At 40.1% G+C, this 27,512-nt stretch overlaps 1 protein-coding gene across 1 annotated transcript; it reads left to right on the forward strand.

The window, feature by feature from the left end:
- Positions 1–242: 242 nt before the first annotated feature.
- Positions 243–26,537, forward strand: kcnk12 (potassium channel, subfamily K, member 12). Its single transcript, XM_086045076.1, has 2 exons — positions 243–997; positions 21,391–26,537. Exons 1-2 carry the CDS (start codon positions 658–660, stop codon positions 22,266–22,268), a joined length of 1,218 nt encoding a protein of 405 aa, XP_085901202.1. The 5' UTR covers positions 243–657; the 3' UTR covers positions 22,269–26,537.
- Positions 26,538–27,512: the final 975 nt, after the last annotated feature.

The raw sequence follows: 27,512 nt of genomic DNA on the forward strand, positions 1-27,512 counted from the left end.
TAATCATATATCAAAATAGCGTTGAGTTTCCTGCAAAACTTTTCAAGAGTTTATTGGGCAAATTGCTTACTCTCCCGTATGGCCCCCGCCGTGGCTAAAAAGGATGTACGGTGCTCACACCTCAAGCAACAAAGCAGTCGAGTAAAGGTCTACCGTTCTTCTAGTGGAGAGATAGTAACGTGGCGTTCGCTCGCCATTTGCGCGCCAGTGTGCAGTCTGCAGCTCCTGCGTTCCCACACGCATGAGACTGTGTTTGAAACATTTTGGCCGCAGGACACGCTGCGGGAAAGCTCTTCTATATTCAGCCTTAGTTTATTTCTTTCTTTTTATCATTATTTTTTATTTTTTTGCAGGGGGAGACACCCGGTTGGATTTGGGCAACGATTGCGTGCGGCGATCAAGCATGACACAATGCGCCCGTGTCTTTTCTCCTTAACTCTTGCTCCTCGGTGGGTCCGTGTAAAGTGGTGGATTTCCCCTAGTGGAGCCTCTTTGATGCCCACTCCACCATGGGACGGGGTGCCGTGGTACTTAAAGGAGAGGCATCCCGGGCAAGTGCAGTGACGGCGGTGCAGTGAGCGCCCACCCGCTGCTTTTGATGCCTCCTCCGATGTGGAGCTTGTCGCTGTCCGACGCGCGAGTAGTGCTGAAATTTGGATGATGCCTGTCCAGCGTCTGCAAGGCTGCCGCTCCCTGCACTTAAACGAGGACAACGGCCGCTTCGTGCTGCTCGCACTCCTCATCATCCTCTACCTGCTGTGCGGCGCTGCGGTCTTCTCGGCCATCGAGAGGCCCTCCGAGCTGCGGGCTCACGGCCGCTGGAACGGGACGCTCCGCAACTTCAGCGAGACCTTCAACATCAGCCTGGGGGAGCTTAACTCTTTCCTGCGGCAGTACGAGGCAGCCATCGCCGCTGGGATCCGGGCTGATGCTCTTAGACCACGATGGGATTTTACAGGGGCTTTTTACTTTGTTGGAACTGTGGTGTCAACCATAGGTGGGTGTTTTATGATCTATGAGTTACAATCTACAGTATGCAGCATCAAGTGATTTCCTTGTCCCTTGCCCCTTGCATCCTGAATCTCCTCAACATATTCATTTTCTAACTTCCTGACACACACATTTCAATAAAAAAACAATTAGTTGTTACAGGTGAGCACTTTAAGGCAGTTTTCCCCAAACTTAATTAAGCCTCCAAGAGAGGCACACCGTTCACATTAAAAAAAAGATCTCATGGCACGCTGTGGTTAAAAAAACAAATTCTGATCAATTAAGTGAAACGGACAATTTCCTGCAGTTCCCAGTTCCCACGTTTTTACTTCAAAACTATCAGTGAACCTTAATACATATATGCATGCATGCTCGCACGCACACACACATACACATTGTTAGACAACATGTTTATTATCATAGTAGTATAGAACTATACTTCATCGTACTGCGTTCATAAACTACATCTAGAGCATCCATCTATCTATCTATCTATCTATCTATCTATCTATCTATCTATCTATCTATCTATCTATCTATCTATCTATCTATCTATCTATCTATCTATCTATCTATCTATCTATCTATCTATCTATCTATCTATCTATCTATCTATCTAAGCATGCTGTACTTGAGTGTATCCCACTCACAAGTGTTGTGATTTTCTTGCACATTTCAACACACAAGTAATCAAAACACAAGTATGAACTTGTCCCAAATGAACATGTGGTACGCAAACAAAATCCCATGGCACAAATGACTATATTCAGTGTATCAAGACAATAACAATAATATGAATGTCAAAATTGACAGGTGTGGGCTTCTGTCCCATAGGCCTCCTTTCACTGGCTTGCATGCAGAATATCACGGGTGCAAGCATTGCTGTTTTTTCCCTAAGTCATGTGTTATATTTTGGCTGTGAGGGACTTTTGGCAAGGGGGTGACATCTGACTCTGCTTGCCATTTGGAACAGCCCACTCATTTCTAGCTATAGGACAGCACCCATGGGTGCAGCCACATTTCCATTCAAACCAACTGGAATGTCATCTAGTGCCCCCTTCTGCATCCCCTCCCAAACCACCCCCTGTAACATTTACTCGTCCAATAGGTCAGAAAAGAGCAAGTGTCCCTCCCAGGATATCCCGTGGGCTAATGCTGAGGTGATGGCCTGCATATATGATGACTATTACTCTCCCACCTAGAGCATAAAGTTAGATGATGGAAGATGTGAGTGACACAGTCGCTGCCCGACCTTGCTCTCTACACACCATACTGCATATGGAGTATACTCACAATGATCCACTTGAAATGAACGATGTACACGTCCAAAACGGTAACTCATTAGACATATTTGCTTTCATCTGATCTTCTCCTTGTGCTCCTTCCACTTTTCTTTCACAAAACACACAAACAGAAAGCTCCAGGGCAATACATGCAACTCACTCGCTGAGAAGGAGGCTGTGTTTGTGTGCGTGTGTCTGCTTGAAATCCTTTGTGCTTCATTTGTCGCACATTCTTCCCTCCGACAAACAAAACCCATAAACTGAGTCAGCCGTCTCTGTCTGGACGGTGGGGGGCTGGGAAGGGGTGATTCGGAGGTTCGCTCCAAAGTGTTTCATGCGCTTGCATGGGTTTCTGTTTGGATTTCCATCTCGCTTTGATCTGCATACCACCCCCACCCCTTTGGCTTGTGTGCGGCATGAGCTGCTGATATGAAAGGGATATGGGGCCTCCCCACACAAGGTGTTATCACAGTGGCATCCCCCTGCAGCTCTAGACAATCCTCCCAAGCACTTCCAGCTCCCACTCTGTTGTCATAGTGGATTCAGAGTGATTTTCACCGTTGTATGGCAGCACAGTATGGCTGGGAAAGATGAAAGTTGCCTACATTTGGTCAGCCTACACTCGAGTTGCAGTTGGCGTGTTTGCCAAGTTGGGCGAATACCGCAGAGCTCAATCAAGCAAAAAAGGCATTTTCTGTTAAAGCTGTCACAATAAGGGTAAAAAGGTTGACCGGACTATTTTCAGCAAAATGAATATCACAGAACCTTTTGTTGTGTCCATGGGCTATTCAAAGTCACTTTGCGATTGATTGGCAACTGGTCCAACATGCCTTCAGCTCCAGCAGCTGCCTTTGAACTTTAGCGTAGAATGGAACAATGAATGGCTAGATGGATGGATGGATGTGCATCATTGGGCCTGCATCAAGGCTATAGTTAACGAAAACTAACAAAATCAAAACTAAAATTGAAAAAAAAAAATGGTTAAGGAAATGAAATAAAAAATAAGATGCTTAAAAACAAACTAACTGAATCTGTTATGTTTATAAAACTAACTAAAAACTATAATTACCCAAAATGGCCTTCGTTTTCATCTTTGTCAACTAATATCATACATGAGCTTTTTTAAATGTATTTATTTCAGTATTTCTGTATGTCTATACAGAAAAAGGAGGGTCAAGCAGTCATTTCAGATTACAATTTACTTTACTTTATTACGCAATACTTAGTGATCTTTTTTTTATCTTGCACTCAACAAACACCCCATGTGATTAAAAAATAACTAAAACTAATATTGAAACTAATTAAAACTCCACCAAAACTAAACAGTTTTGAAAATTTAAAAAACATAATTAAACAAAAAACTTCCTCAAAAAACGAATTGAAAGGAACTGAATTCAAAAATCCAAAGTCAAAATGAAATCAAAACAAACTATTTCGAAAAATACAAAACTATTTTTACACTGGACTGCATGCATTCACACTTGGTTTGATGGCTAAAACACAAACTCAGTAGTGACGCATACAACGCACTCCAATGATTTTGATTCATCATTGATTTCCAGCAAATGATTCAGACTACTAGATGCATTATGGAATTAAGAACATATTCATGATACCCGAGGAGGCAATATTCTTTGCAGAGTCAACTTAGATGTATTGGCAATGAAGTTGGTGATCCCCTATGGATGAATTCAAACCGTGGCCTTCTCTCTGCTCCTTGTGGCAAACACAATGCATGTTTTCCATAACAAAACATCAGCTCAGGAGATCACCTGGGTCCCAAACAGTAACAGTTCACACCACCCAAGTTCTGCAAAAATAATGACAATAGCGGCATTGTGACAGCGGCTTTGACAGAAAACTGATAACAACCTATTATATTAAGTGACATCAGGGCAGCAGATCTATACAAGCAATTCCACTTATTGAAGTTCACCCGGTTGTCTCTTAACAAAAACAGAGTGATATTCAAATAAGACCAGCTATATAATTAATTTGGCCACAGCGAACAGTAAATTTCAGATAATGCATCAGTAGTCCAAGGGAAGCAGGATGTGCTGGATTGCTTGTTGATCATATTGTTACTGCCACATTCTGTTGGCTGTGAGTGTGACAACTTTCAACTTTTGACTATTGGTCAAAAAATGCAATGGTCAAAAAAAGCAAACATTTTTTTTCAAATGTAAAGGATCTGAGATACTAGGGCAAAGAATTGACTAAGTGAATCAGCCAAATACTTATTACTCTTATATTCTTATAGAAGCCCAAGTGGCTGTTGATTCTCCATCCAACGCATTTGTGTTGCCCTGCCTTAGATGTGCTCAAAGATAATTCACTGTTCAATAAAGTGCCACTTGAGTGTGTTCGGTAAACAGAAATTTCTATTAATACATCATCTGCTATTTATAACCTTTGAGGCTGATTGATAGCTGATGGCTGCCAATTAGAACAGCTCTCCAAATCTGTTTATAGGGCTCAAGATCTAATTTCGGCTAATTTTCATGCTTCAACGGCATCCTAGAGATGTTCTTTGTTCTTCGGAAGTACTCATGGTAGAATCAGGTGTGCTGCAGTGATGAAGAGGGTCAAACCAATTAAAGCAGTTTTCCATATCATATTCAGCTGCCGGTTTGCACATTGGGTTATTGCCTTTCCTCTTTTTGCTCCTGGCAGGCTAACGCTGCAGGCTCCGTCACACTTATAGCCACCCACACAGAGAAGTCACAAGTGCAGACAAGGAACAGAATCACAGTTTGAAAAGCATAGAAGGACTCAATGGACAGATGCACGATTTCATTCAACAGTATTAAAAAAAAAATCTGCCTTTTGATTGACACTGTCACTGACACTGTCCGAACAAAAGGCACCACAAGCTACGTTTTTATAGTGACCCTTTTTGCAACGGCCATTATGACTTGTGAAACCTAATAGGATACAGTACATTTTGACAAATGAATACAAAACAAATGTCCACGAAAGTGTGTCGCGGAACAGTGCATGAAGGACCAACCAATTATATTTCATTTCAGTTTGGTGATGATCTGGACCCCCAAAATCATAATAGCATCATGCTTCTGTGCTCCATATCTCCATTAACCAGGAAGCAACTTTCTAACTAAGAAAAACAGATGGACATAGTAACCCAAATACAAAGCCCTGTAAATTGTTTTCACTTTTATCAATATCGGCTTTCTATTCTCTATTCAAAGGCATTATAGTTACAAACGCTGTCATTATTTTATTGCCGAACAATAAATCTAATAGTGGTCTAAGATTTTTTCAGTCCTGCATTGTTAAAATTAATTGTTAAAAAAAAAAAAGTAAAAATACAGGTGCTTATTAGAACAATCTTTTCATGATGCAATTGAGGCAACATTCAATGCCCTTCGTGGCTGCAACTGTTGGTTCAGCCCCAACAAATGTCAAATTTGCCATCCGTAGAAGTTAAGCGACATCAATGCTATGGTAACGCCAACACGCAGCATTATTCTCTCATTCCCACACCAAACCAAACTACAACCACAGTCATTAGTTTATGTTAAAGCAATACCCCTCTGATAGTGAACATTAAAACTCTAAAACATTTTTTATGCTAAGTATTTTTACTGGATCCCTTTAGACAGAGCAGGTGGAGTGGAAGAGGTAAGATCATGTCAAACAAGCCCTTGTTCGGGGATGTGAAGCGGTAGCATAATAACGGAGCCCTTCTACCATCCAGGTGCACGGCACGTCAGTCAGCTGAATCCAGGTGGATGCTATAATAAAGTAATTAAGGTGGTCTCATCGGGATAATGAGTCTCACTGTAATGTGCACTTTATGTTCATGCGGCGTGTGCATGGTGCTGCAACTGCAGTATATATAGCATTTTTGTATAATGACGTGTAAATGATGATGTGTCTGGAGCGTTGTAATGGCACTGCCATTGGAGGACAAAAACATGGAAGTACCTATTTAACTGGGGCATATGATGACGGACAAATACATGTAGCTTTTCATCTCATCTGTGCTGTCTTGGGCTACAAAGTGTCACGTGCCTCGCATCTATACATTTTAGATGGATATAAAACAACTCCATACATTTTAAGGAAATGAGTTTCTGTCATCGTTTGACAAATTTTCTTATACATAAAGGTATATTCACAATGCCAATAAAAGATAACTGGCCAAATAAAATTTGATATAGCGCATAATATATTGAGTGAAACCATAAATGCACTATTATGCCATAGAGCAACTACTTCACCATAAAATTACGGAATGGTGCCAACATAAAATGGTTATAGTGAGAAAAAAATACGGAAAACAGATAAGCAATGTAATACACATTCATTAAAAAGCAAGGAATTGGCTTACTCAGGTCTGTGACAATTACAAAAAAAAAATCATGAATGATGGTTTGAGGGCATAAGACAATGCGCCCCCATCTAAACGAAATGTGCATTTTGGCATTCAAACGATTTAATAGATCACATGACTTGTGTTCTTGTTAACATTAAACGGCTTGGTGCTTCCTCTCTGACAATAAACCAACTGTATGTTTATTACTGTTGGTGCTTGTGATTAGTGAGGTCATTTTTAATGTGGTTTGTGATAGGTTATAACCAATAACAGTAATTTGCAATCCCAGACACCATTTCCATATAGCTTGAATTTGTCTTGATGCAAGTCTGCTGCTCCCAAAGTCTTGCTGTACAACTATTACACTGTCAAAAGACATGCCTGCATCTTTGTTTAAAATCAATCCATCCATCGAATTTCTGTAGAACTTTTCCTTAATAGAGTTATGAGTTGGCCAGAGCCAACGCACACTCAATTGGGCCAAGAGGTGTTATATACATGCTGGAATAGTCGAGCAGACAATAATTCACATTCTCTGAACAATTGAATCTTCAAAGAACCTATCATGCATGCTTTCGGAGTGAGAAAGGAAGCCAAAGTACGAGGAGAAAACACACTCAAGCACAGTGAGAACATGCAAACTCCATACAGCAAGGTCAGAGGCAAGATTTGAGCCCAGAACCTTAGAAGAGTGATGTGGATGTACCAATTGCTCAAACACTGTGCTGTCTGTTAAAAATCCTCTCTGTTTAGTAACAGCGGCACCACAAAGTTCAAGCGCTATCTTTTCGGATGCTGGTCGACTTGCAATTCTGGGGGGATTTGGAAATATTTTAGAAAAAATCTAAACAGATATAATCCATTACAAGGTGGATTTCTTGCCATCATAAAACTTAACAATTACGGTAACTGTACAGGCAATGTTTTATGACAAGTCTAAACAAATAAGTACAACAACATTCAGTCACACTCAGTCTTGTCAATGACAAAACCATAAAGTGAAGGAGATTCATGACTTCCTTTTGAAATTGTCACCCAATTTTTAAAGGAAGTTGATATTTCAAAACGCACACATAAAACACTCTTCCACCTTTACTATCCTAACAAATCAAGTGATGACGCCCGGTGAAGCAGGACAAAAAAATGGGGACATCACTGGAATCTTACTTAAAGTGGAAGTCAACCCAAACATTTTTTTTTCAAGAATGTGTTCTATGCAAGCCCACTGGTTGAAACAAGACATTCTGATAAATATTACGTTTGAGGAATAAGCGTTAATCCACCTGTTTTTAGCCATTTAACGACCAATCACAGCTAACCTGTTTTCTGAAGCTGCGCCGTGATTGCTCGTTATCTGAGCCCTGAGCAGTTGTGATGTCAACTTCAGTCAACAGTAAGTGACAAAATGAGATGGCTAAAAATGGGTGAATTTTGCTGCTTAACTCATATTCCACAAACACAATATTAATCAGAATGCTGTGTTTTAACTAGTGGGCCTGCATACAACATATTCTTGAAAAAAATATGTTTGGGTTAACTTCCGCTTTAACTAATTTCCAGTGCTCAGGAAGTCTTCACTATGGGCCTCATTTATCAAGCGCGTGTACGAACATTCAAAGTGTGGGATTTATCAATTTGGATTTGCGCATGAGGATATGCAAAAATTTAGGCTCAGCTCTGACCATGCGGACATACAAAAGCTTGTGGTAGAACAGTGAAAGTACAGATGCAATGGCTATCCAGCAGGGGTCTTCAATCCTGTTCCTCAAGGGCCGGCGTCCTGCCTGTTTTGCATCTCTCCCTGCTGCAACACACACCTGATTCAAATGAACAGGATCGTTCTCCAGTTTCTGCAGACCTTGCTGATTATCTGACCATTTGAATCAGGTGTGTTGCATCAGGGAGAGATGGAAAACAGACAGGACCCCGGCCCTCGAGGAACAGGATTGAAGACCTCTGCTATACGGACATCACCAACAAGCCAAAATGAAACAAGGGCTTCCCAAACATAGTTGGAGTCATAGCTTGATTGCAACCACATTTAGTGAAAGCACCATTGCACAACGACGTCATTCTGCCCTCCTGTTTCTTTAGATGTGCCATGCTGCTCTGTGAAATGACAGACTCAGATGAAATGTCACTGTTAAAAATGGACAACAGAGGACCTGCAGTCACAGCAACAACACTGGGGGTCTCTTTAGATAGTGTGGAGTCCTGAGCTCAGCACGAAATGGTTTCGTTATAGGGGAGGCAATGAAGAACAGCAACTAAGTTAAAGGAGAATCAAGCAGAGTGAAGCATAATGAATATTTACTTGAAAGCAGACTTATCTGAACTGAACTTAAAAATAGCACGGAAAGATAGAGAGCACATTTATTCCGTGTTCTTTCAAGAAAGTAGTATTTCCTACAAAGAGTAACAATATGTAATTATCCAAAAAGATCATATTGTTTGGTTAACTTAAAATAATGTAGCTTTGTATTATTACAAAATATGAATATTTTTCTGTCCACCATAGGGTCATTCGGATTTCCATCTGATCCAATAAGTAAATTAGTTGTAAAGGTCTCTTGCTTTGCATAGTGGGTCTGGTTTTATTTGACTAACAAGTCAAAGACAGTAAAACAAAAGTAGATTACAGTGCAATTCCAACGCTCAAGTGTGACATTTTGTCAGGCAGTAAGTTTTCATTGTAACTATGACAACAAAAGCCAACTCACGTTAAAGTCACAGAAGGCCATAAAAATCAATCTTGCTTGAATGGCCAACTGAAAATTCTGAAACTTCAGCTATAAGGAATTGTTGGTATGATATGTGTAAAATGGCGCAATGAAGAGCTCTGCCAAGACCAAACAATCCTGAATTGGTTCAGCACCAATTGTACGCCATCACAGACTACAAGGATTTCACATAGTATATTACATTATCAAGTAAAAGAAGTAGATGGTTATCTATTGGCATGGAGTACGAAAATATATACAGAGCAGCTGGTGCGGCCGCTATTTTGGCCCAAAATACCGATCTAACAGATGCAGATACAATAGATTTAGACAGAAGTATAATGTTGGTATCATTTTACCCATTGTCTACGTGACTCATTCAAAATCTATCCCAGCCATTTTAGGGCGATGGGGTGCGAACACCCTAGAAACACAGACGCAAACAACCACTGAGACTCACATTCACACTTGCAACATAAATTGAACTCTAGTCAAACAGAAAAGTTTGAGATTCAAACTTTCCGCTGCTCTGAGGCAACAACTTTACTCAGGTAAGGAAGCAGTAACAGTCTACAAGCATGATGGCCTGTGTTCCTGATTGGCTGAAGTGGTATCGGACGACCCACGAGTCACAGCTACAAAGCAAGGGGTGCACATGGGAGGCTAAATGGAAGATATCTGCTGAAATTGGCAAAACATTTATTAGATTAAAATCCCAGACGCCACTTTAAAGGCCTTAATGATGCCCTGTGTGCGTTCGACCGTAAAGCCCTATATGTATCTGTGCACACCTCTGCAGCTTCACTGCGGGACATAAATCTATGCTGACTAGCGAGGGCGTCCACCCGCCTACATACTGTAACTCATAGACTCAAATCATGGCAGCGAAGTGATCCCCAGAACAGTTTAGAGGACACAGCAGCTTTTTCTGAATTTCTTCCTCCTCAAAATGATTAGCGTTTCACTGATTCTGCTTTCTGCATCAGCAGAGCGAAGAGACAATTTTCTCAGTGTGTCCTTTGCACCCTGCGGTCACCTGACCCTTTTTCTCATCCATTCTAATCTGGACAGCAAGTTAAGATGTTTTTCTGCTGTTTAAGATGAATCTATCCTGGGAATCTCCAACAATACAGACGGCACGGTCCACACAATAAAGATGAGTTACACACATGCCCTTTTGTATGCTAAGCAAAAAATAAAATCTCTGTATATCTGAGGGCAATTTGGAAGGTTGACGTGCAAGTCGATTTCTGTATTAACAGGACATCTGCACTCACGACATTTCTTAAAAAATACCCTCGTCGGACACTTTAGCAATTGAAAGATATAAAAAAATTTGCCTTGACAAAAAGCAATAATGCCCAGTGAGCACAACAGCCTCCTCGGGTCACCTTTAATAGGTATCAGTGGTAAAAGCTAGCAGCTGTTGCCAAACAGGACTATTTGGCACTCATCCAATCGCCCTAAAATGAAAAAGACTGAGCTGCTGTGTGAATGATTCTAAGAGCTACCAGCTGATGAAAACAATAGTGACAGTGTAGTTTAACAGAAAATAGCTCATGAAATGATCTGAAATAAGCAGAACAATTACATAGACAAGTTATTTCCTCTGGGCGAAACCACTTAATAGAGCAATCCTTTCAATGTAAATGCTATTCAGTGCAATACTGTGCTCGAATACACCTACTGGTGTTACTTGGACAGTCTGGGCTCAATACATCTGGGGTCATAGGATGTTTCAGGTTTTTTTTCATCATACACCCTTTCCTGGTTGAGCAGTTCCTAGCTTGTGTAAAGTGGCAAGTTGCTTCACAGATTTCCCCCTATGGATCCACAGCCGCCATGAGACCTTTTCTGCGCCCTCCCTGATGTTCTTGGAGGCTCTCCTGCTCTACAGTCCTTTCATACCAAGGAGCTTTAGCGTACACCAGAATGAGTAGTATGCAAGTAGCCTCGACACCTCACTTCAGTTGTCTCACAACAGACTTTCCAGCTATTGCTGTCGTATTTAGCGATGAACTCTGCATCTTTGGACATCTCATGTTAGGATGATCCTTCTTGTTGACAGTCAGTTCCTACAGAAACACCTGCTTGGCTGACTCTGATATCAAAACCGTATCTATGCACGAGTGGTTGCAATAGTGCCTGGGAACTTGAGCTGCTTTCTGAGCTCAACTTGGAGCTGCAAGTCATGAGCAGTGGTGAGAAGGCCTCTTGTGGAGCTGGGCCAATGTTCAACCTTGTCAACTGCTCTGATTGAAGCAGTCGCTTTTCTTGTGAGTGACCAGCAGGTCAGAATTTCTAGATCACTGGAGACATGGAATCTGGCAAATACCCCAGAACTTAGAATCAGATCAGAAATATCTCGTAAGATACTCCACTAGAACCAGGAGGAACAAAACCAGATCTTGCAGCTTTGACTGCTTGAGGGTCTCTAGTTTTGGACTGTCCAATCCTTGTATGGGCTCTGTTCTTGATCTCTGTAGTCACCACTGACTGTGATGCTGTGGTGGTGGCTGATTTCCTAAAGGATATTTAAGATTGACACTACGGTTCTGGCCAATTAGCTTCTTGGTAAAGACAAAAGGATTTCCAATAATAGCGCTTTGCTTCCGTGCCCTTTCATTACCTTTCCATCCAGCCATCCCGAGTGTAGTGACTGCAGTCAGGGCAGTTTTTGCCTCTCCCGTAGCTGCCTTGACCCGATGCCTCAATTGAGTTCTTCTCTCACATGTCTAAGCCTGGCTTCTCAAGGAGTAGGCTTTGGTGGATTGCTCCTGTCACATTTTTCTTTTACCAGAAATTGCTCAGCTTCTTAATTATGAAGATGCTCATGCTCTGGAGCTTCTGGTGGATACTTGCCTCCACTACACTACTAAAATCCTGTTCTCAAATATAAGACTCAAAGCAAACAACAACAAACGTCCTCAAATGGTTTGTTGAAGTTTTACTACCAAAACAAAGGCAGAATATAGCTGCATTAATTTTTAATGGGCACCTGAAAAAGGATGAGCACAATGAGCAATTGTTGGGGGTAGTTTTAGGTACAGCCATGGATCATAATCCAAACATCATTACACGGATATGAATATCTGCAACAATAGCTCATCAAAACCTTTTTACAATGCCCGCTAAAAGTGGGACTCTTACACCTTTTTTACAGGTGATTCTTCCGTATAAACGGCACTAAAATGTAATGGGGTGGGAGGAACTTTCCATCAATATTCTGCCTTATGATGTAGTACCAGAGGAGTAACAAAGGTTAGTTTTTGCTTTTGCAGAGGAGCAGGGAGATCAATTGTGTCCGCTGTTTTAACATTTTCATTGTACACACAAAAATGTTTTGAGTTCAACTACTATATTAGAGCAACTGCTGATATAATATGTAATTATTTGCATCAAAAGAAACAACAAAATGGATCACTGTAACTATTCATCATTGAAATCTGTGATTGCAATAAACAGCCTCTCTGCAATATCATACTGTGTAGCTCGGCTGCTGGAGAAAGAGTTTAAAGCATTCTTCTAACACAACAATTCAAATTAATTAAACTCTTCAACACTCTTCATTCGAATCCGTAAATGGATTCGCAGTGAAGGCATTTTAATTTTGCAATTTAGAAGTCCTGCTCCCGTAAGAAATTATCTACATGTCAGGCGACATGTCTTTACGACTCCTTAAAAAAGCTTTCGTGTTGTATTGATGGATATTATAAACAATAATTTCTTCTATAAAATGAAGAATAATAACATTGTCAGTGGAAAGTCTTTGTATAGTGTGTTCTGGCAACTCTTTCTGGAAAGTTTAGAACATGCACATTGTTAGACTTCCATTCTATTTTCCTTAGGATTTTTCCTCAGCCGAGTCGACGGTGAGCTGGAGCTGTCCAAAAGTCAAGTCCAAAGGCAAAACACTTTGGGTGCGAGGCAAGGTCCCCCCAGGATCAATCAGCAGCCTCTTCCTGGACATTTAGGGAACCATTCACACTCACATTTACGCCCACTGACAATTTAAAGTCATGCAGTGAACCTAACATGCATGTGTTTAGAATGTGAATGCGGTACAAGGAAAAATGGCTGCCAATGAGTTGGATAAAACAGGTGGATTTTTCTGCTTAATTCATATTCCACAAACAATTAATCGGAATGCTGTGTTTATACAAAAGGAGACGCATCAAATGTAAAGACAGTTTTTGACTTGACTTCCCCTGAAAACAAACCCTGACCCAACCAATGAAAACCGAGAGTACAATTTTCGATACAGCTTTTGTATTGGTTCTGCTCAGATTGTGTAGTTGAATCTAATATTGTGGCCGGTAAATCTGTTAGTTTCCTGCTTGTGGACTGGAAATTAAACAAAGTGAGTAATGAGAGAGTAAAAAATCTATTTACTGGTGATTGAACATGGCCTTATCATCTAACTGAGCCATCTTGCTGTTTTTCACTGTTACAAAATCCCTTTTAAAGTTGTTTTAAAGTCCCTTTGCATTCATTGTCTACTTATTACATGAGCAAGATTTAATAGACCTATTTTTCATGATGTTCAAGAGATTCCTGCAACTCTTCAAATTCTATGTAGCATCACAGAGAAGCTGTGTCAGCATATTCTGCTGAATATGATCTCAGAGCGCCAGTGTTTCAAAGGCTCCATCCGGACATGTGTGTTTACTCTATGGGGATAATAGCAGAAAGCTTTATGACACTCAGCTCTTATTCAAACATGGAGGGCATCTACAGTGTCATGAAAAAGCCAAGGACAAGGCCATTGGATCTATCATGGGGAAGCTATTAATCTGATGGCTCAATGGCTCTTCAGTCCCATAAAAGGACACATCCATGTCACCATTTGCAGTACTGCATATCTTCATTGTACGAGTCTTGAATGCACCAGAAAATCCTTTCATACAAAAAGGTACAACTGTCCTTTAATTATTATTTTATTATTATTATTATTATTATTATTATTATCTAAATTAATTTAAAAACAAATTCCCCAAAATTAAAATCTGTGTTCTCATTCACCATGTGTTGCAGTGGACAGATTTATAGTTGATGCTACATCTTTTAAGTTAAATTACTGCAAATACATTGCATCGTAGTGATCGTTAAATGCTTACTCAATACAATACTTACTACAAAATTAGTATTATTGGTATTTACTGAATGCATTATATTATATATGTATTTGATGTATTTTTAAATACAGAGTAGGGGATCAACATCAACATGAACCTGTATAATTCAATTGGATTGTTATACTGCAATTTTGTGGGTTACCGGTATTCTTTTCTGTGTTTGTCTGATCTTGACTGGGTCTATTTTTGGTGTTGATGTTGGGCAGCACCAAGAATTCCACTTACCAACAAGTGACTGCGTAAAAGTGGATGAAGAACACAAACAATGTGTTGCACCTGCTCAAAAACATGGTACGCTACCATTTTAAAGTGGAATATTTAACCAAACTTTTCTTGGAAAATATGGCTCAAAACACAAGCAAAACCTGGAGTTCAAACATTAAAACTTGCAAGCCTTCAGCTGAGTGAGCCCCCAAATATTTAACTCCACAAGTGCATTTTGCTTGATTTTCCTGTGTCTTCATGATGCCACCAAAGATGGGTAAAAGCGATGGCAAAGAGGAAGAATGCAATGATAACCCAAGAACCAGGAATAGAATTGACAGTGGCTGTTATTTTGTTTCATTTTACAGTGTCTTTGAAATAATCCAGCATCATGGAACTGATTGTGATCGACTTTGGTAGTGTCCTTGTGTTTTCATAAAAAAAAAACAAAAAAAAACATCACCCTATATGTTACCTATTACATAATATGCTTGCATAGTGTGAGTGTTCCTCTTATCAAATAGAGTACAGTGCCAGGAATCTTGGCAGCTCCTCAACAGATGGCCTGGTAATAATGTCTCTTGTCATCTCTTCCTCGGTCACTCTGTCCTGTCCCCCCGATAGACCCCAACCATGCTGCCCCATGACTAATGATTTCCTGTTTGTCATCGAAACACAATCATCAGAGCAGTGGGCACGCCTGCTGTATTCTGCTTCTTCCTTCAGACCAATTTAGGACCATTCCCACTGGTGGGAGCAGCCAGTTGGACTGAGAGCTTGTTTATAAAGCACTTTAATTAAATACACAGGGCGCCAATGAAAGACACAGTTTGGACTGTTAGTTGCAAAACCTTTGTATGATGACTCTTTCAGTTCTCTTCCCCTGAGTTTGGAGATGTTCGTAATAAAAGTCACTGCCCTGAAGATTCAAAGCTACTTCAAAAGACGTGACTGTATACCTATCCCTTACTTCAAGGGCTCTCAGTATTAGTTTCGATCTTAGTATGGCTATATTTTGGATATTTTTTCTGTCATGTCTGACTCACACACTCAGCTCAATGATGGTTGCCCTTGAGAGGCTATTTTTCATCCAGTAGAATCAATGCATTTTTTTTTAGCACACCCTGTCTGTTGTTTGTAAAAGTGATTTTAGACCCAATTTTCAACAGGTTATTAGCATTTCCAAATACGTTTGAGATTACCATGCATTAAAATATTGCTACAGCATTTCTCATCCAATCCCACATAAATACGTTAACCCACCAATATAGATAGTTTTCTATTACATGATTAGTATTTGTTTGCCTGCCATGTTTGTGGTTGCGATCGGTAGGATTCTCTGGAACACTTAATAAGCACTGCAACAAAACAATGCATCAAACTCAAACATGGCATGGCAGTCCGTGACATCATGAGAAAACTGCCTATATTTAGGTGCACAAAGTAAAGAGCTCCAATAAAAGAACTAGATGGAGCATTCTGCTTCCAGCAACGTAATACAGTTTTGATTGACATCGTGAGGGGATTATTGATTTAACAATGTGATATTCTTGTGATTGTTGTATTGTACTTTGTCGTTGTAGAGCTGCATTGCATCAAACTGAAATTGGCTTGTCACCATTGCAAACTACATGTACCACTAACAGTGTCGTTAAAAGTGAGTATTTACTCTTCGGTTCAGTGCATTTTAGTTTGTTTGCTAATAGTATAACTAAAAAACTACTCACTTGAATCCAGCACAAACTTTCGAGTTGGCTTTGTAGCATGGTGCAAAGACGCTATCTTTGTTCCAGACTTGAATAGCAGCTACACGGGATTTTGTTGTTTTTATTAAAAATTAGGAAATGGGCCTTTGATCACTCTTTCAGACGTTTGGCTGCCTTTGTAATTTGCAGTACTATATCCTAAAGTAGTGATTCTCAACCAGTGTGCCGTGGCACATTAGTGTGCCATGAGAGATCACCAGGTGTGCCGAAGGAAATTTTCCAATGTCAATAATTTTGACAAAAAAATATATTTTTTCTCAAAAAATGGTTTTGTTAATTTATTTATGCCAACCACGTATAGTAACAGGCAAAACAATAAAATGTTCTTCAACTAGATGACAGAAGGTACATAATGACCGTATAGCCACTTTTAGTGAATCATTTTGCTGCGTGGTGTGATTTTTTCTGATGTGAAACATGTGCCTTGGCTCAATAAAGGTTGGGAAACACCCACCTAAAGTAGTGGATGAGAAATGAATTGGAAAAGAAAAGGAAGAAAACTCTGAAGACTGGTTCCCTGATGTTTCTAAAGGTTGTTAACAAATTAACTTTTTTTTTTTGCAGTTTTCATAGTCGGTAGGTGCAACTTTACATTAGCCTCTGATGCAAAGTTGACCACGGAGGTTACAAATCTGTGAAGTGGGCACTTGGGGCCTTCCATCCGGATCACACGTAGCTGTGTCTGTCAGTCAATCACTTACTTTTCTTCCCTTTCCTTCCTGTCATTGTGATGCTATAATTTTGGATACACTTAACACGACTACAAGGAATGTGGAATATATTAGGTGACAAAAAAATTCAAGCTGGGAATAGACCCTAACTAATCTATGTTTTCATGTTTTTAATAGCCTTTGCTACACAAAAAGTATATTCCTTCTTCCTTTCTAAAAAACTTTCCCATAAATATGGCATAATGTAAATGTTTTTGTTGTTTTGGCTGAATTCTTCAGGGAACAATGAACACCATTTTCTGGTATTATACATGAGGGAAAAATCTGAATTTTTACCTTCCAAGTGCTCCACCACCAGTTGTTTTGCACTTTGTTTCTCTATTTGGTGCATTAAGACACAGCAGGTTCTGCGGCAACAATTTTACACTAAAGAGCTCCCTGCTGGTTCGGGAAATAAACATAAATGAAAGAAAAAGGGAACTAAGACGTTAAAGTTCCAGGCTCAATCCATCCAAATGAGAAATTAGTTACATTATCAATTATTTCCTTGCTTGACATTGCTCGACATGGAATGTTTTCTCTTGTCAGATTTGGGCATGAATACACTTTATGGCAGGTTGTCATATATAAATTAACAATGGAGTGCCTTCCCAGTGCATTTGTAGTCACTTTCACATGCCAAAATAAACACCCCGTACAAACAAAATTTAGGTCCTTCTGTTGCAGCCACTTAACTCAAAAAACATCTTTACTCGCATCACTTAATTATGCATTCCTACTGGTACAACATTGCCCGATAATACGATTAACTATTAATGCTATAGATAATCTCTATAATATATAATTGTGTATCACCCAGGGACTAAAATTAGGACTAAAACCTATTAATTGATTATTTTGTCCACGGCAAAAGAAATGGCATCTTATTGTTTTGACTTAGTGGTCATTACAATTTGCCATCTGGGTGTAGTGAGAGAGAACTGCTATAAAGTGTGTTGTCCCTCTAATTTCTGCTGAGCACATGTGATGATATGTCCAGTCTAGAAAAAGCGCTTTATTGTGCAACACCACATGTTCGCCTCCCTGTGCCCGAGAACCAATTCAGCATCTTCTTTTGCTCTTAAATCTGTCAAGTGGTAAATTATTGATACAAATGGTGCAATCTCTGTTCCTACTCGAATCTCTGGTGTGTAATTACATTTGCAAGAATCATTAGCTATTAACATCATTCTCCTGTGGAGATGAGCATAGTTAATGGTGATGAATAAATATGCTTCTATGGGCTCTGGTGGAATTAGCACACACATGTTTTTCTTATAGGGTTCTGCTGAGTTAAATGGTTCGTCGTGGCTGGCGCAGAGAGTATGTTATCACTGAGGTCGGCAGCATCATTAGTCTCTGCTGTTGGCTTCCACATCTAATCAGGAATCTTTGTGAATAAAGTCATCCTGAAGCATCCAGGTGTAGTTGTAGCATGCCTGTCCTTTGCGTTCTGCTCTTGTTCTGTTGTGACTAATCCATTTTGACACTCTGCTCTAGAGTAATAGCTCTGTAATGCTACGCTCAATCGATGCCTGGTGCTTTTGCCTCTCTTAGGTCATTTGCTTGGTAATGAGAGACTGTGCGCAAGAGGCTCTCTGCTCGCTTAGAAGAAGACCTTAGGTTTTCACTTGGGCTGCAAGAGAATTGGGCTGCTAATTAATTATAAATATGAAACTCAAAGGTTTTCGTCTCAGAGGTTAATTTGGAGAAGAGTTAACTATCATCTTCCCTCGTTGACTGTTAGTGGACTTTACCGCTAACATAATGCTGACGGGTACATGGCTGTTACTTTTGTGTAAAACTTTTACTTAACCCATGTATTCTGTGTGGGGTTTTAATCTCCGTTGTATTTTTGAAACCATCTCATATGTGTCAATCAGTCCTGATCTACAGTAAATGGCCCAGGATGTCAACAGCCCTCACGAGAGTGCTTGTCAGTGAGCAAGATAAGGTCGATGAAGCCATTTTGGGTACCATAAAGGAAGTGCTGTCTCGATATTGATGTCATTTATGACTGGCCAAGGGTGGTTATAAAGGTGCTCAAATGCAAAAGGAAAAAAGTGCTTCGCTAGAGAAGTCTCAAATGAAGCATCACTAAAATGGAAAAATCACTTGACCTTGGCCCGGAAGTGACAAAGATCAAGGAAATGTTGATTTCACAGTACAAGTCCATTTGTTGACAAATGTTCTGTGGCTGTTCAACGGATAAGGTTAAATATGTGTGTGAGTGTGTATATTCCGACTGATATTGATCATTGCGAAAAGTATAAAATGCAGATGTTTGTTTTTATCAACGATTCAAAGATGTAATTTCCAATACCATTTTATGAGGTGTTATTTTTGTATTCATCCTCAAAGTTAATACCTTTCACAGTTGTGGAGGATTTTTTGCACCTCAAGTGCAGTACATGCAGACCAAAAATCAGCCCAAATTTGAGCATTTTCCCCAGCAAAAGCTAGATTGCCGGATGAAATATTATCCTGGGTGATTATCCTTTGGTGTGGGGTGTGTAAAGAGTAATCTTTGTTCTCCGATCTGCCTGTAAACCAGTTGGGGCTGACTGTAAATGTTAAACCACGTCAATATTTCCAGTCGTAATGTATTATTGTGTATTATATATGTATTATACCTATTTCGGTCGAGAACCGGGCTCCGTGATTGTGACATGATCTACAGCAGTAGCCAATTAGGAAGCGTCCTGAATCGTGATTATGCCAGACACAAATACAGTGTTTGATTGCGTGGAGTGTCTGTGTAACATAGCTCACAAGTTATTTGCCAAAATAAACAGAAGAGTTTGCGGCCATAACGTAGTTACACCAGATAAGCAAGGAGTTAGCTTAGCTTGTCCTATTTCTTCTGGCGCCATTCTTTCTTCTTATTTGCACTCTAGATACCCTACAGCACAATGCTGCTTCTCACAGGTCATTACTACTACATATGTTTCGAGTACACCACTAATTACAAAAAGCGCAGTAACACATGAAAAATAAATATATATGCACACCACTTAACACATACACAAAATAACAATGTACTGGAATTTTAGACTGCAAGGAACATTTCTGCACTCAAACATCTGTCACATAGAGGTTACCTGAGTGCTGGACCTGTGACACTTGAGAATGACAAGCACGCCTCTCTGCCTCCGCTTGAACACTTAAAGTAATTGACTAGGAAATCAGATGATAGTAGGGAGCCATACTTTAAAACTGGGGGAAAATAAGCTTAGCTAAGACATTTAACAGGCATCATTGTATCCCCATTTTGACCCTTTGTCCTTGAATTTTGCCTTCCCACCAACAGTAAAAGCACAGATTCAGCAGCCTCAGCATTACCTACCGAGTCCTTTATCAGATACTGAAGAAGAACTGAAAAGACCAGGTGAAACTTCAACGACAGGACTAGCAAGAAGTCTGAAACTAAATGCAGAATAAATCGGCATGCTGAATGTAAACAGCATATATACGTGCCAAATGAACCATGAAATAATCCAGATTTGAACATAAATGTATTGTCTTTAAAAAAAACTGTGCACTGACCACAATACCAACAATCCAAACACTTTGGCATGATAGCCAGGTCAGGTAGAGTACAACAACCTTTGTGACAGCATACTCCATCATGCTAACTTCCCCTTGTGCAAACAGGCCATGTCCCATGCCTCATTACAATCCAATCCGATGTCTCACCCATTTCCTGGTTCAATTTACACAGGAATCCCCTCTCCCGAAGGCGACACAACGGAGGGCTTTACAATTAATAGGCCCGTCCTAAACTTCTGAGGAATAATTAAGTGGGAATCTCAACCTGGGTCTATTGCAGGAGTTTTCAATCCTGTTCCTTGAGGTCCGCTGTCCTGCCTGTTCTCCATATTTCCCTTCTGCAACACACCTGATTCAAATGATCAGGATCATTACCCATCATTCTGCAGGCCTTGCTGATTATCTGATCATTTGAATTAGGTGTGTTGCAGCAGGGAGAGATGGAAAACAGGCAGGACAGCGGACCTCGGGAACAGGATTGAAGACCGCTGGTCTATTGTGTTGCAATACCAAACACATATTTACACTTTGCAGTCCTTGTCATATATTTTTCTCAAAAACATACATACTGTATTTCTAAGCCTCTTAAAAGTCTCAGTCTGACCTGTGGCAGGACTCTACTAAACACATCCCAAGAGTTGAACAACAAAAAGAATTACACTCCTAATGTGGAAATTTTCCTCTGTCTCTACAGGTTTTGGGATGACAACACCTGTGACAGTTGCAGGCAAAGTGTTCTTGATCTTCTATGGGCTCCTGGGCTGCGCTGCCACCATCCTCTTCTTTAATCTCTTCCTGGAGCGCATAATCACACTCCTCGCAGTTGTCATGAAGGCCGTGAGGGAGAGACGGATCAGAAACAGCGGCCTCCTCCCACCGGGGGTTCACCGGGACTTCTCGGCTTTCTGTCTCCCCGGGTGGAAACCGTCCGTTTACCATGTGATGCTGATTCTAGGCCTATCAGCTATCACCATCTCCTGCTGTGCTTCAGCCATGTATACCCCCGTGGAAGGTTGGACCTACTTAGATTCACTGTACTTTTGCTTCGTGACCTTCAGTACCATCGGCTTTGGGGACTTTGTTAGCAGTCAAACTGCAGCTTACGAATACCAAGGCCTCTACCGGGTGGCCAACTTCCTTTTCATGTTAACAGGAGTGTGCTGCATCTACTCACTCTTCAACGTCATCTCCATCGTTATCAAGCAGGTGCTCAACTGGATGCTGGAGAAGATGAGCTGCTTGTTTTGCCAGCGTTGCAATAAGGCCAGCACCTTCCTGGGTAGACGTAACGCCATCCGGCCGGGTTCCAAGGGTCGCCATCCGCCATACATGGATGGCCCGTGTGACAGTGACACTGAGGGCCGCAGAATGTCCGGGGAGATGATCTCTATGAAAGACTTGGCTGCTTCCAACAAGGTGTCGCTGGCCATCATGCAGAAGCAGCTTTCTGAGTCGGCCAATGGGTATCCCAGGACGGTTTGTGGCAGCTCACGCCACAACGGTTTCTCTGGGGGAGTGGGTGCCCTGGGCATCATGAACAACAGACTGGCAGAGACCAGTAACTCCAGGTAGAGGATTACCAAGACACTGTGGAAGCACATGTGGTTGAAGAAACCCTGTTTTGAAGTCAACATGTTAACCCCAATACACAAGACTGTACGGATTAATGTGGTTCGAATTTCCGTGTGTGACGACAGGCAACCTTGACTATTAAATGTCGATGGCATGAAGAAACATCAAGCAGCAGGGTAAATTACTCCGGACAAGTGACAACCGCCAAATGTCCAAAATGGCGTCGGCACGCTCTGTCTATGAGACTGACATGTAATAGAGCCAAGGGAAGCATATGGAGCAAGCATATCTGTTATTTGTTTGTATATATATGAATGTCCATAATCAGTGGTGATATTAACATTTAAGACACAGTATAATAACTGGATGATACAGCACATACCAATCTATGCATTATACATCTCATGCATTATTTTTGCACCACGTCTATACCTTTTCTTGATTTTACATGTTATCTCGGCATATAAGTGGCAGGAAAGGAATTCATACGCATGATGTAGCAGATTTGTTGAGGCTGCAGTGGGAGGGGCTTGCAGTGTGTTACACCAACAGGCAACAAAGAGACATCTTGCTTTTTTCTCTTGCTCGCAATCGAGAAAAGACCGCGGTTAAAGAACGAAAGTCCATTTCTCGAGAGAGCCATCGGCCTTCTTATCAGCTCTAAACACACTTCTGCGGCCAAAGACTTTGACTTGAAGGCGAAGAGAGGTACCTTCCAATGTTCCCTCTCTCCTCTCACAGCTGTGTTTGGAAAGGAAAACAAACGTTCAACACTTGCAATGTATTAATCACTCTTTGAACCCAGGAAATGTACTTGTAAAAAAGAATAAATGAGATGTAAGTTTTTGTTTTGTCTGAAGGGGATGATGAGGAGGTAAGTGGGTTTAGACTGCAGGCACATTACATGCTGAATGATGCAGATTGAAAGAAGCTGGGCTAGTCTAAAGTGGGAAACAAAACCCTGACGGATTCTCTCAGTCGCATTGATTTCTCTTTTTCTGGGTATTTGCTGCTTTCGTCAGGGGAGGTATCATTGCAGATTCATGTCTCTGGCTCTCTCTCTCTCTCTCTCTCTCTCTCTCTCTCTCTTTCCTTCTCTCTTTCTCTCTCTCATGACCCAAAAGCCTGCAGAGCTTGATTTTCCTGCTGATTTCAGTGTCAATGTGCTTGCAAGGATTAATGGCTCAGGATGTTTGGAGAGTATATTGTGCCACCTTGTCAGACTTCACAATCAATGTCCTTATTGCCGGAGAGTGTCTTTTCCAAGGCATCTGTGATTTAAAGCTGCGCGATTATGTTTGATGTCGGCATACAGACACAGAGGAGGTTTACAGAGAAGGGGTGGGGGGCGGTGGCAGCAGGGGCGATAGAGCAGTAAAAGATTCCTGATCCAGATTCATGCCCACTGTAAATCAACAGCCACCGTTTTTTTTGCCTGGTACATTTGGGCCCCGTAAAATCCCAGGCCACATTGGATCACGACATTCATTCACACACATAGCACCGTAACTACCTGCTTCCTTGGCTCACCTCTCCCCTCATGCTCATCTGCCTCACTGTGAACACTAGAGCATCAAGTAGATCTACTGTTGTTCGAAAACAAGCACATTTCACAACCTGGTTAGAGTAACATAAATATAAGCATATGAATATTTAAAATTGTTTTTCTTTTTCATGTTATATTTAAATGTATGTCCAATGTAAAGTCTAAATCAGATGTGAATGAAACTCAGTTTGATATTACAGCATACACACATTGCGTTCAAATTTAAGGTTTGACAGTAACATTGAACCTCTCAGGTCGAAGTTAGAATACATATCCCATAGGAAATATTAGAAATTGAATAAATGTGATCAAAGTTCAAACCGTTGCCATCAGAAAGTTATTTAATAAATTATTATTATTATTATTGTTATTATTATCTTCACATAAATCCTAAACAAGGATCCCTTACATAATGATCCTCCTCTTTTATTTTTTATGTCAACCTATTATGGCTTAGTCGCCAGGCCAGATATGAGTGTAGGCTGCCGTTTTCTAATAAATTTCATGTCTGGTTCATGACACTTTTCCTCTCACTGGTTCCATTCTGTGGGTATTTGAGAGGCTCCACTGTGCATATAATTTTGCTTTATTGCTCATTATTAAACATAAGAATTTGAGAATACAGCAAATGACTCAGGTGGTAAAAACTTCAGGCTTGTCTTGTGTGTTCCTTCATGCTGTCACGATAAAGCCATACAATATGTAAAGTTCAGTATTAAAGAGAAGGGCTCTTCAGATATACAGTATTTTTATATGTGTCACATTTAACTAATAGAAAAATGCTTGCCGTGACATGGTCTTTACATGCTCAGTCAGCACGCAGACAAGATGCAGTTTTGTGAATATATAAGTGATAGATACAATGGTTCATAAAGGTTAACACAATTAAGCTCTCAATCTGTAGCCCGAAAAGCTTTTCTCTTTTACATGGCAAACAGAAATAATGCTAATTGAATTGTGTTTTTTAGAATTTTGTGACCCAAACTGAAGCAGGATGTAAGATAAATATGTACAGACACAGGTTTAGATGCGACCACCACCCCCAAAGAAAGCAAATAAACACATTCTACCAAATGCTAGGGTTTTCAAACATTCCTCATAAGCTGTAGCATGCGGTGTATGTTTTGATAATATGTGCTGTTGGGCATGTTGGGGTCGTATTTGTGTTGACACACCTCTGACAGCTGTGACCTTGCACATGGAAAAATGTCATGTCCTGGAGGCATTTATGCAAGAATATTGGTGTAGTATAGCAAACATGTTCTCCTTCATACCCCTGAACAAGTCAGTATTATATTCTATAATGCAACCTTGTCACTCCGCAATGAGGCTCAAGTCTACAGGGCCATAGGTTTTAGGATGACAAGCTATCCGCGGAGCTTTGTGAGTCAGTCTATCATTAACCTTCAGCAAAACGCATGAGTGTCAATGTGGCTGGCAGGGAGAATAAGTGCAGTGCTGTTAAACAATGGAATGCCTTCACCCAACCTAAGACTCACACAGGTCATTTGATTCAATAAAACATGAAGCTTTTTAAGACATGCAGTACAATAATAGTGATAGTGACTTTTCAGATTATATAAGGATGCATGCATGTATTGAAATCAACTGCCTTACTTAGTCCAGGCATTTAAAAAAGAGGCATTCAGCTTACCCACACCTTGCATTATACATCATTTTGCAAAATATCTCCTTTGGATTTAAAGGCCCCATTGCTCTCTGACTGTGTGTGGAGACAGATCTATTCATTTTCATTCCCATTGCTCATGAAGCTAATTTGCGAGATGCTGCTAAAATGTGACTTTTGTTTTACTATCTGCAAATAATTTCCCCTCATGTTCTTGCCCCAAATTCACTTTAAATGACGCAACGACGAGTTCCACTGTACAGAATAAACAGTCAACACTGCAATCTTGCATTGCTGCACTGTTTGATTCTTTGGCGTCTTCTTGCCATAAATTATTAAAATCAACTCCCTAGTTTCACTTCTACTCAAGATATACGACGCAGCTATAATCTCAGGAGGAAACATATTAGAAATAAAGCCAATCCCAAACCAGAAAGGACTAGAATCTGCAGTTCTTGAACGTGCTTTACATGTTGATTAACTGAATAAAAATGTCATTTCTTGGTGATCGCAGTATAATGCATGACCTTGTGCAAAGACTCTTGCATGTACTTGTTTCAGGATTCATTGAAGCACTTTGAAAGCAGCAGGCAGGAAAATTTCTCAGTAACAGAATGATGTATTATGTCCTAGCTTGGTTGCCTCTGATGTATGACTATGATCCGCATTAGCTTTTGACCTGGAACTTGATTTCCATACACATAAAGACCAAGCAAGTAGTTCTTTGTTTCAACTGATGGTACTGAGCCAATGAAACCATCCAGTAGAGACTCTTCCAGTTAAATGTGTGTGATCCATCAATTTATTGACCCCTTTTGGTTCTACTGACATGAAATTTACACCTCATCTCATTTCACTTGCAATGTGGCGTGACATCCAGTTCATGTATACAAATGAATTATGTTTGCAAGTTGAACATTTATACCAATGATTGTAATTTTATATTTGTGTAATTAAAAGTAAGACCTATGCTATTGGGTTACATTAAGCACTGCTACCCAGTGAGGTTTCTTTGATTTTGCACTTAATTGGGGATCTTGAGGAACATATACCTGTCCATAAAATAATTTATGGGGTGCCCCCCCAAAAAATAAAAATAAACTCTAAAAAGTACAAATCAATGGCCAATAAGCCCATAGTTGAATTATCAATTTATGTGAACAGAATGTCTTGTAAGTCACAAAGTGAGCATTCAGCATGTTTTGGCTTAATTACACTGAACAACGGACTTTAGCTGAAGCTTTACTATCTGTAGTGTTTGTTTTTCTCTCAACTCTGTTTGCATCATATTTTAATGATGTTATTATGCCAGGCACGTTTACTGAATAATTCTCAAAAATGATTTATTGCGGCATAAAATTTATTGATGAATAAAATGTTACTGGCATCCCTTTTCATCAAATTAAGGAGACCTTGGTCTTTGAATTATTGAATCATGTTTGGCTCATTTATTTAACATTTCATGAAGAAATGCATATAATACCTTTGATTTTAATCCAGGCTTGTCTTTCAATGGTCTCCATGTGACGAAGCAGTTTTGAAGGCTTTATTTAACGTACCTTGTTTTTTCCCTCATCATTTGGTCTCTTTATCTTTTCAAAGAAGCTCTCAAAAGGTCCTTTTTTGTTCTGTTTTCTTTTCTTTTCTTTTGTGTTACTCATCTTTGCTAGCTTGCATGCTTACTTAGTTATTAGCTTGTGAAGCTTGAAACCAAATGTCCTGCAGACCGGCCTGATAGTTGGCAACCACTGCTCTAAATAATATTAGAAATGTCCATGATCATCAAGATTTTGTTTCCTGAAAATTATTCAATAAGATCAGGGACATGAAAATTTTGCAAAAATGTAAAAAATTACAGTGGTGTATTTCAAATTAATATCCATAACAAAAATATTTTGCCACTTCTTTGTATCATTTCCAGTTAAAAGATACCCATTCAACAAAATTAAAGCCAATTTTACTCAATATTTAGCCAGGGTATAATGTATGGTTTAACTGTATCACACTGTGGTGCAATGCGCCTAAAATTGCTGTAGAGCTGTACAACAGATACTTGCTCTATGTTTTGTTG

This window comes from Filicampus tigris, chromosome 11 (genome assembly GCF_054856515.1).
Source record: "Filicampus tigris isolate MCC_2025a chromosome 11, RoL_Ftig_1.0, whole genome shotgun sequence".
Classification (NCBI taxonomy): domain Eukaryota; kingdom Metazoa; phylum Chordata; class Actinopteri; order Syngnathiformes; family Syngnathidae; genus Filicampus; species Filicampus tigris.

Bases quoted from the DNA above. Each gene is read 5' to 3' on its own strand.
- kcnk12 (XM_086045076.1), top strand. From the start codon at position 658: ATGATGCCTGTCCAGCGTCTGCAAGGCTGCCGCTCCCTGCACTTAAAC. The intron at 998-21,390 runs GTGGGTGTTTTA...CTGTCTCTACAG, and splicing joins AACTGTGGTGTCAACCATAG to GTTTTGGGATGACAACACCT.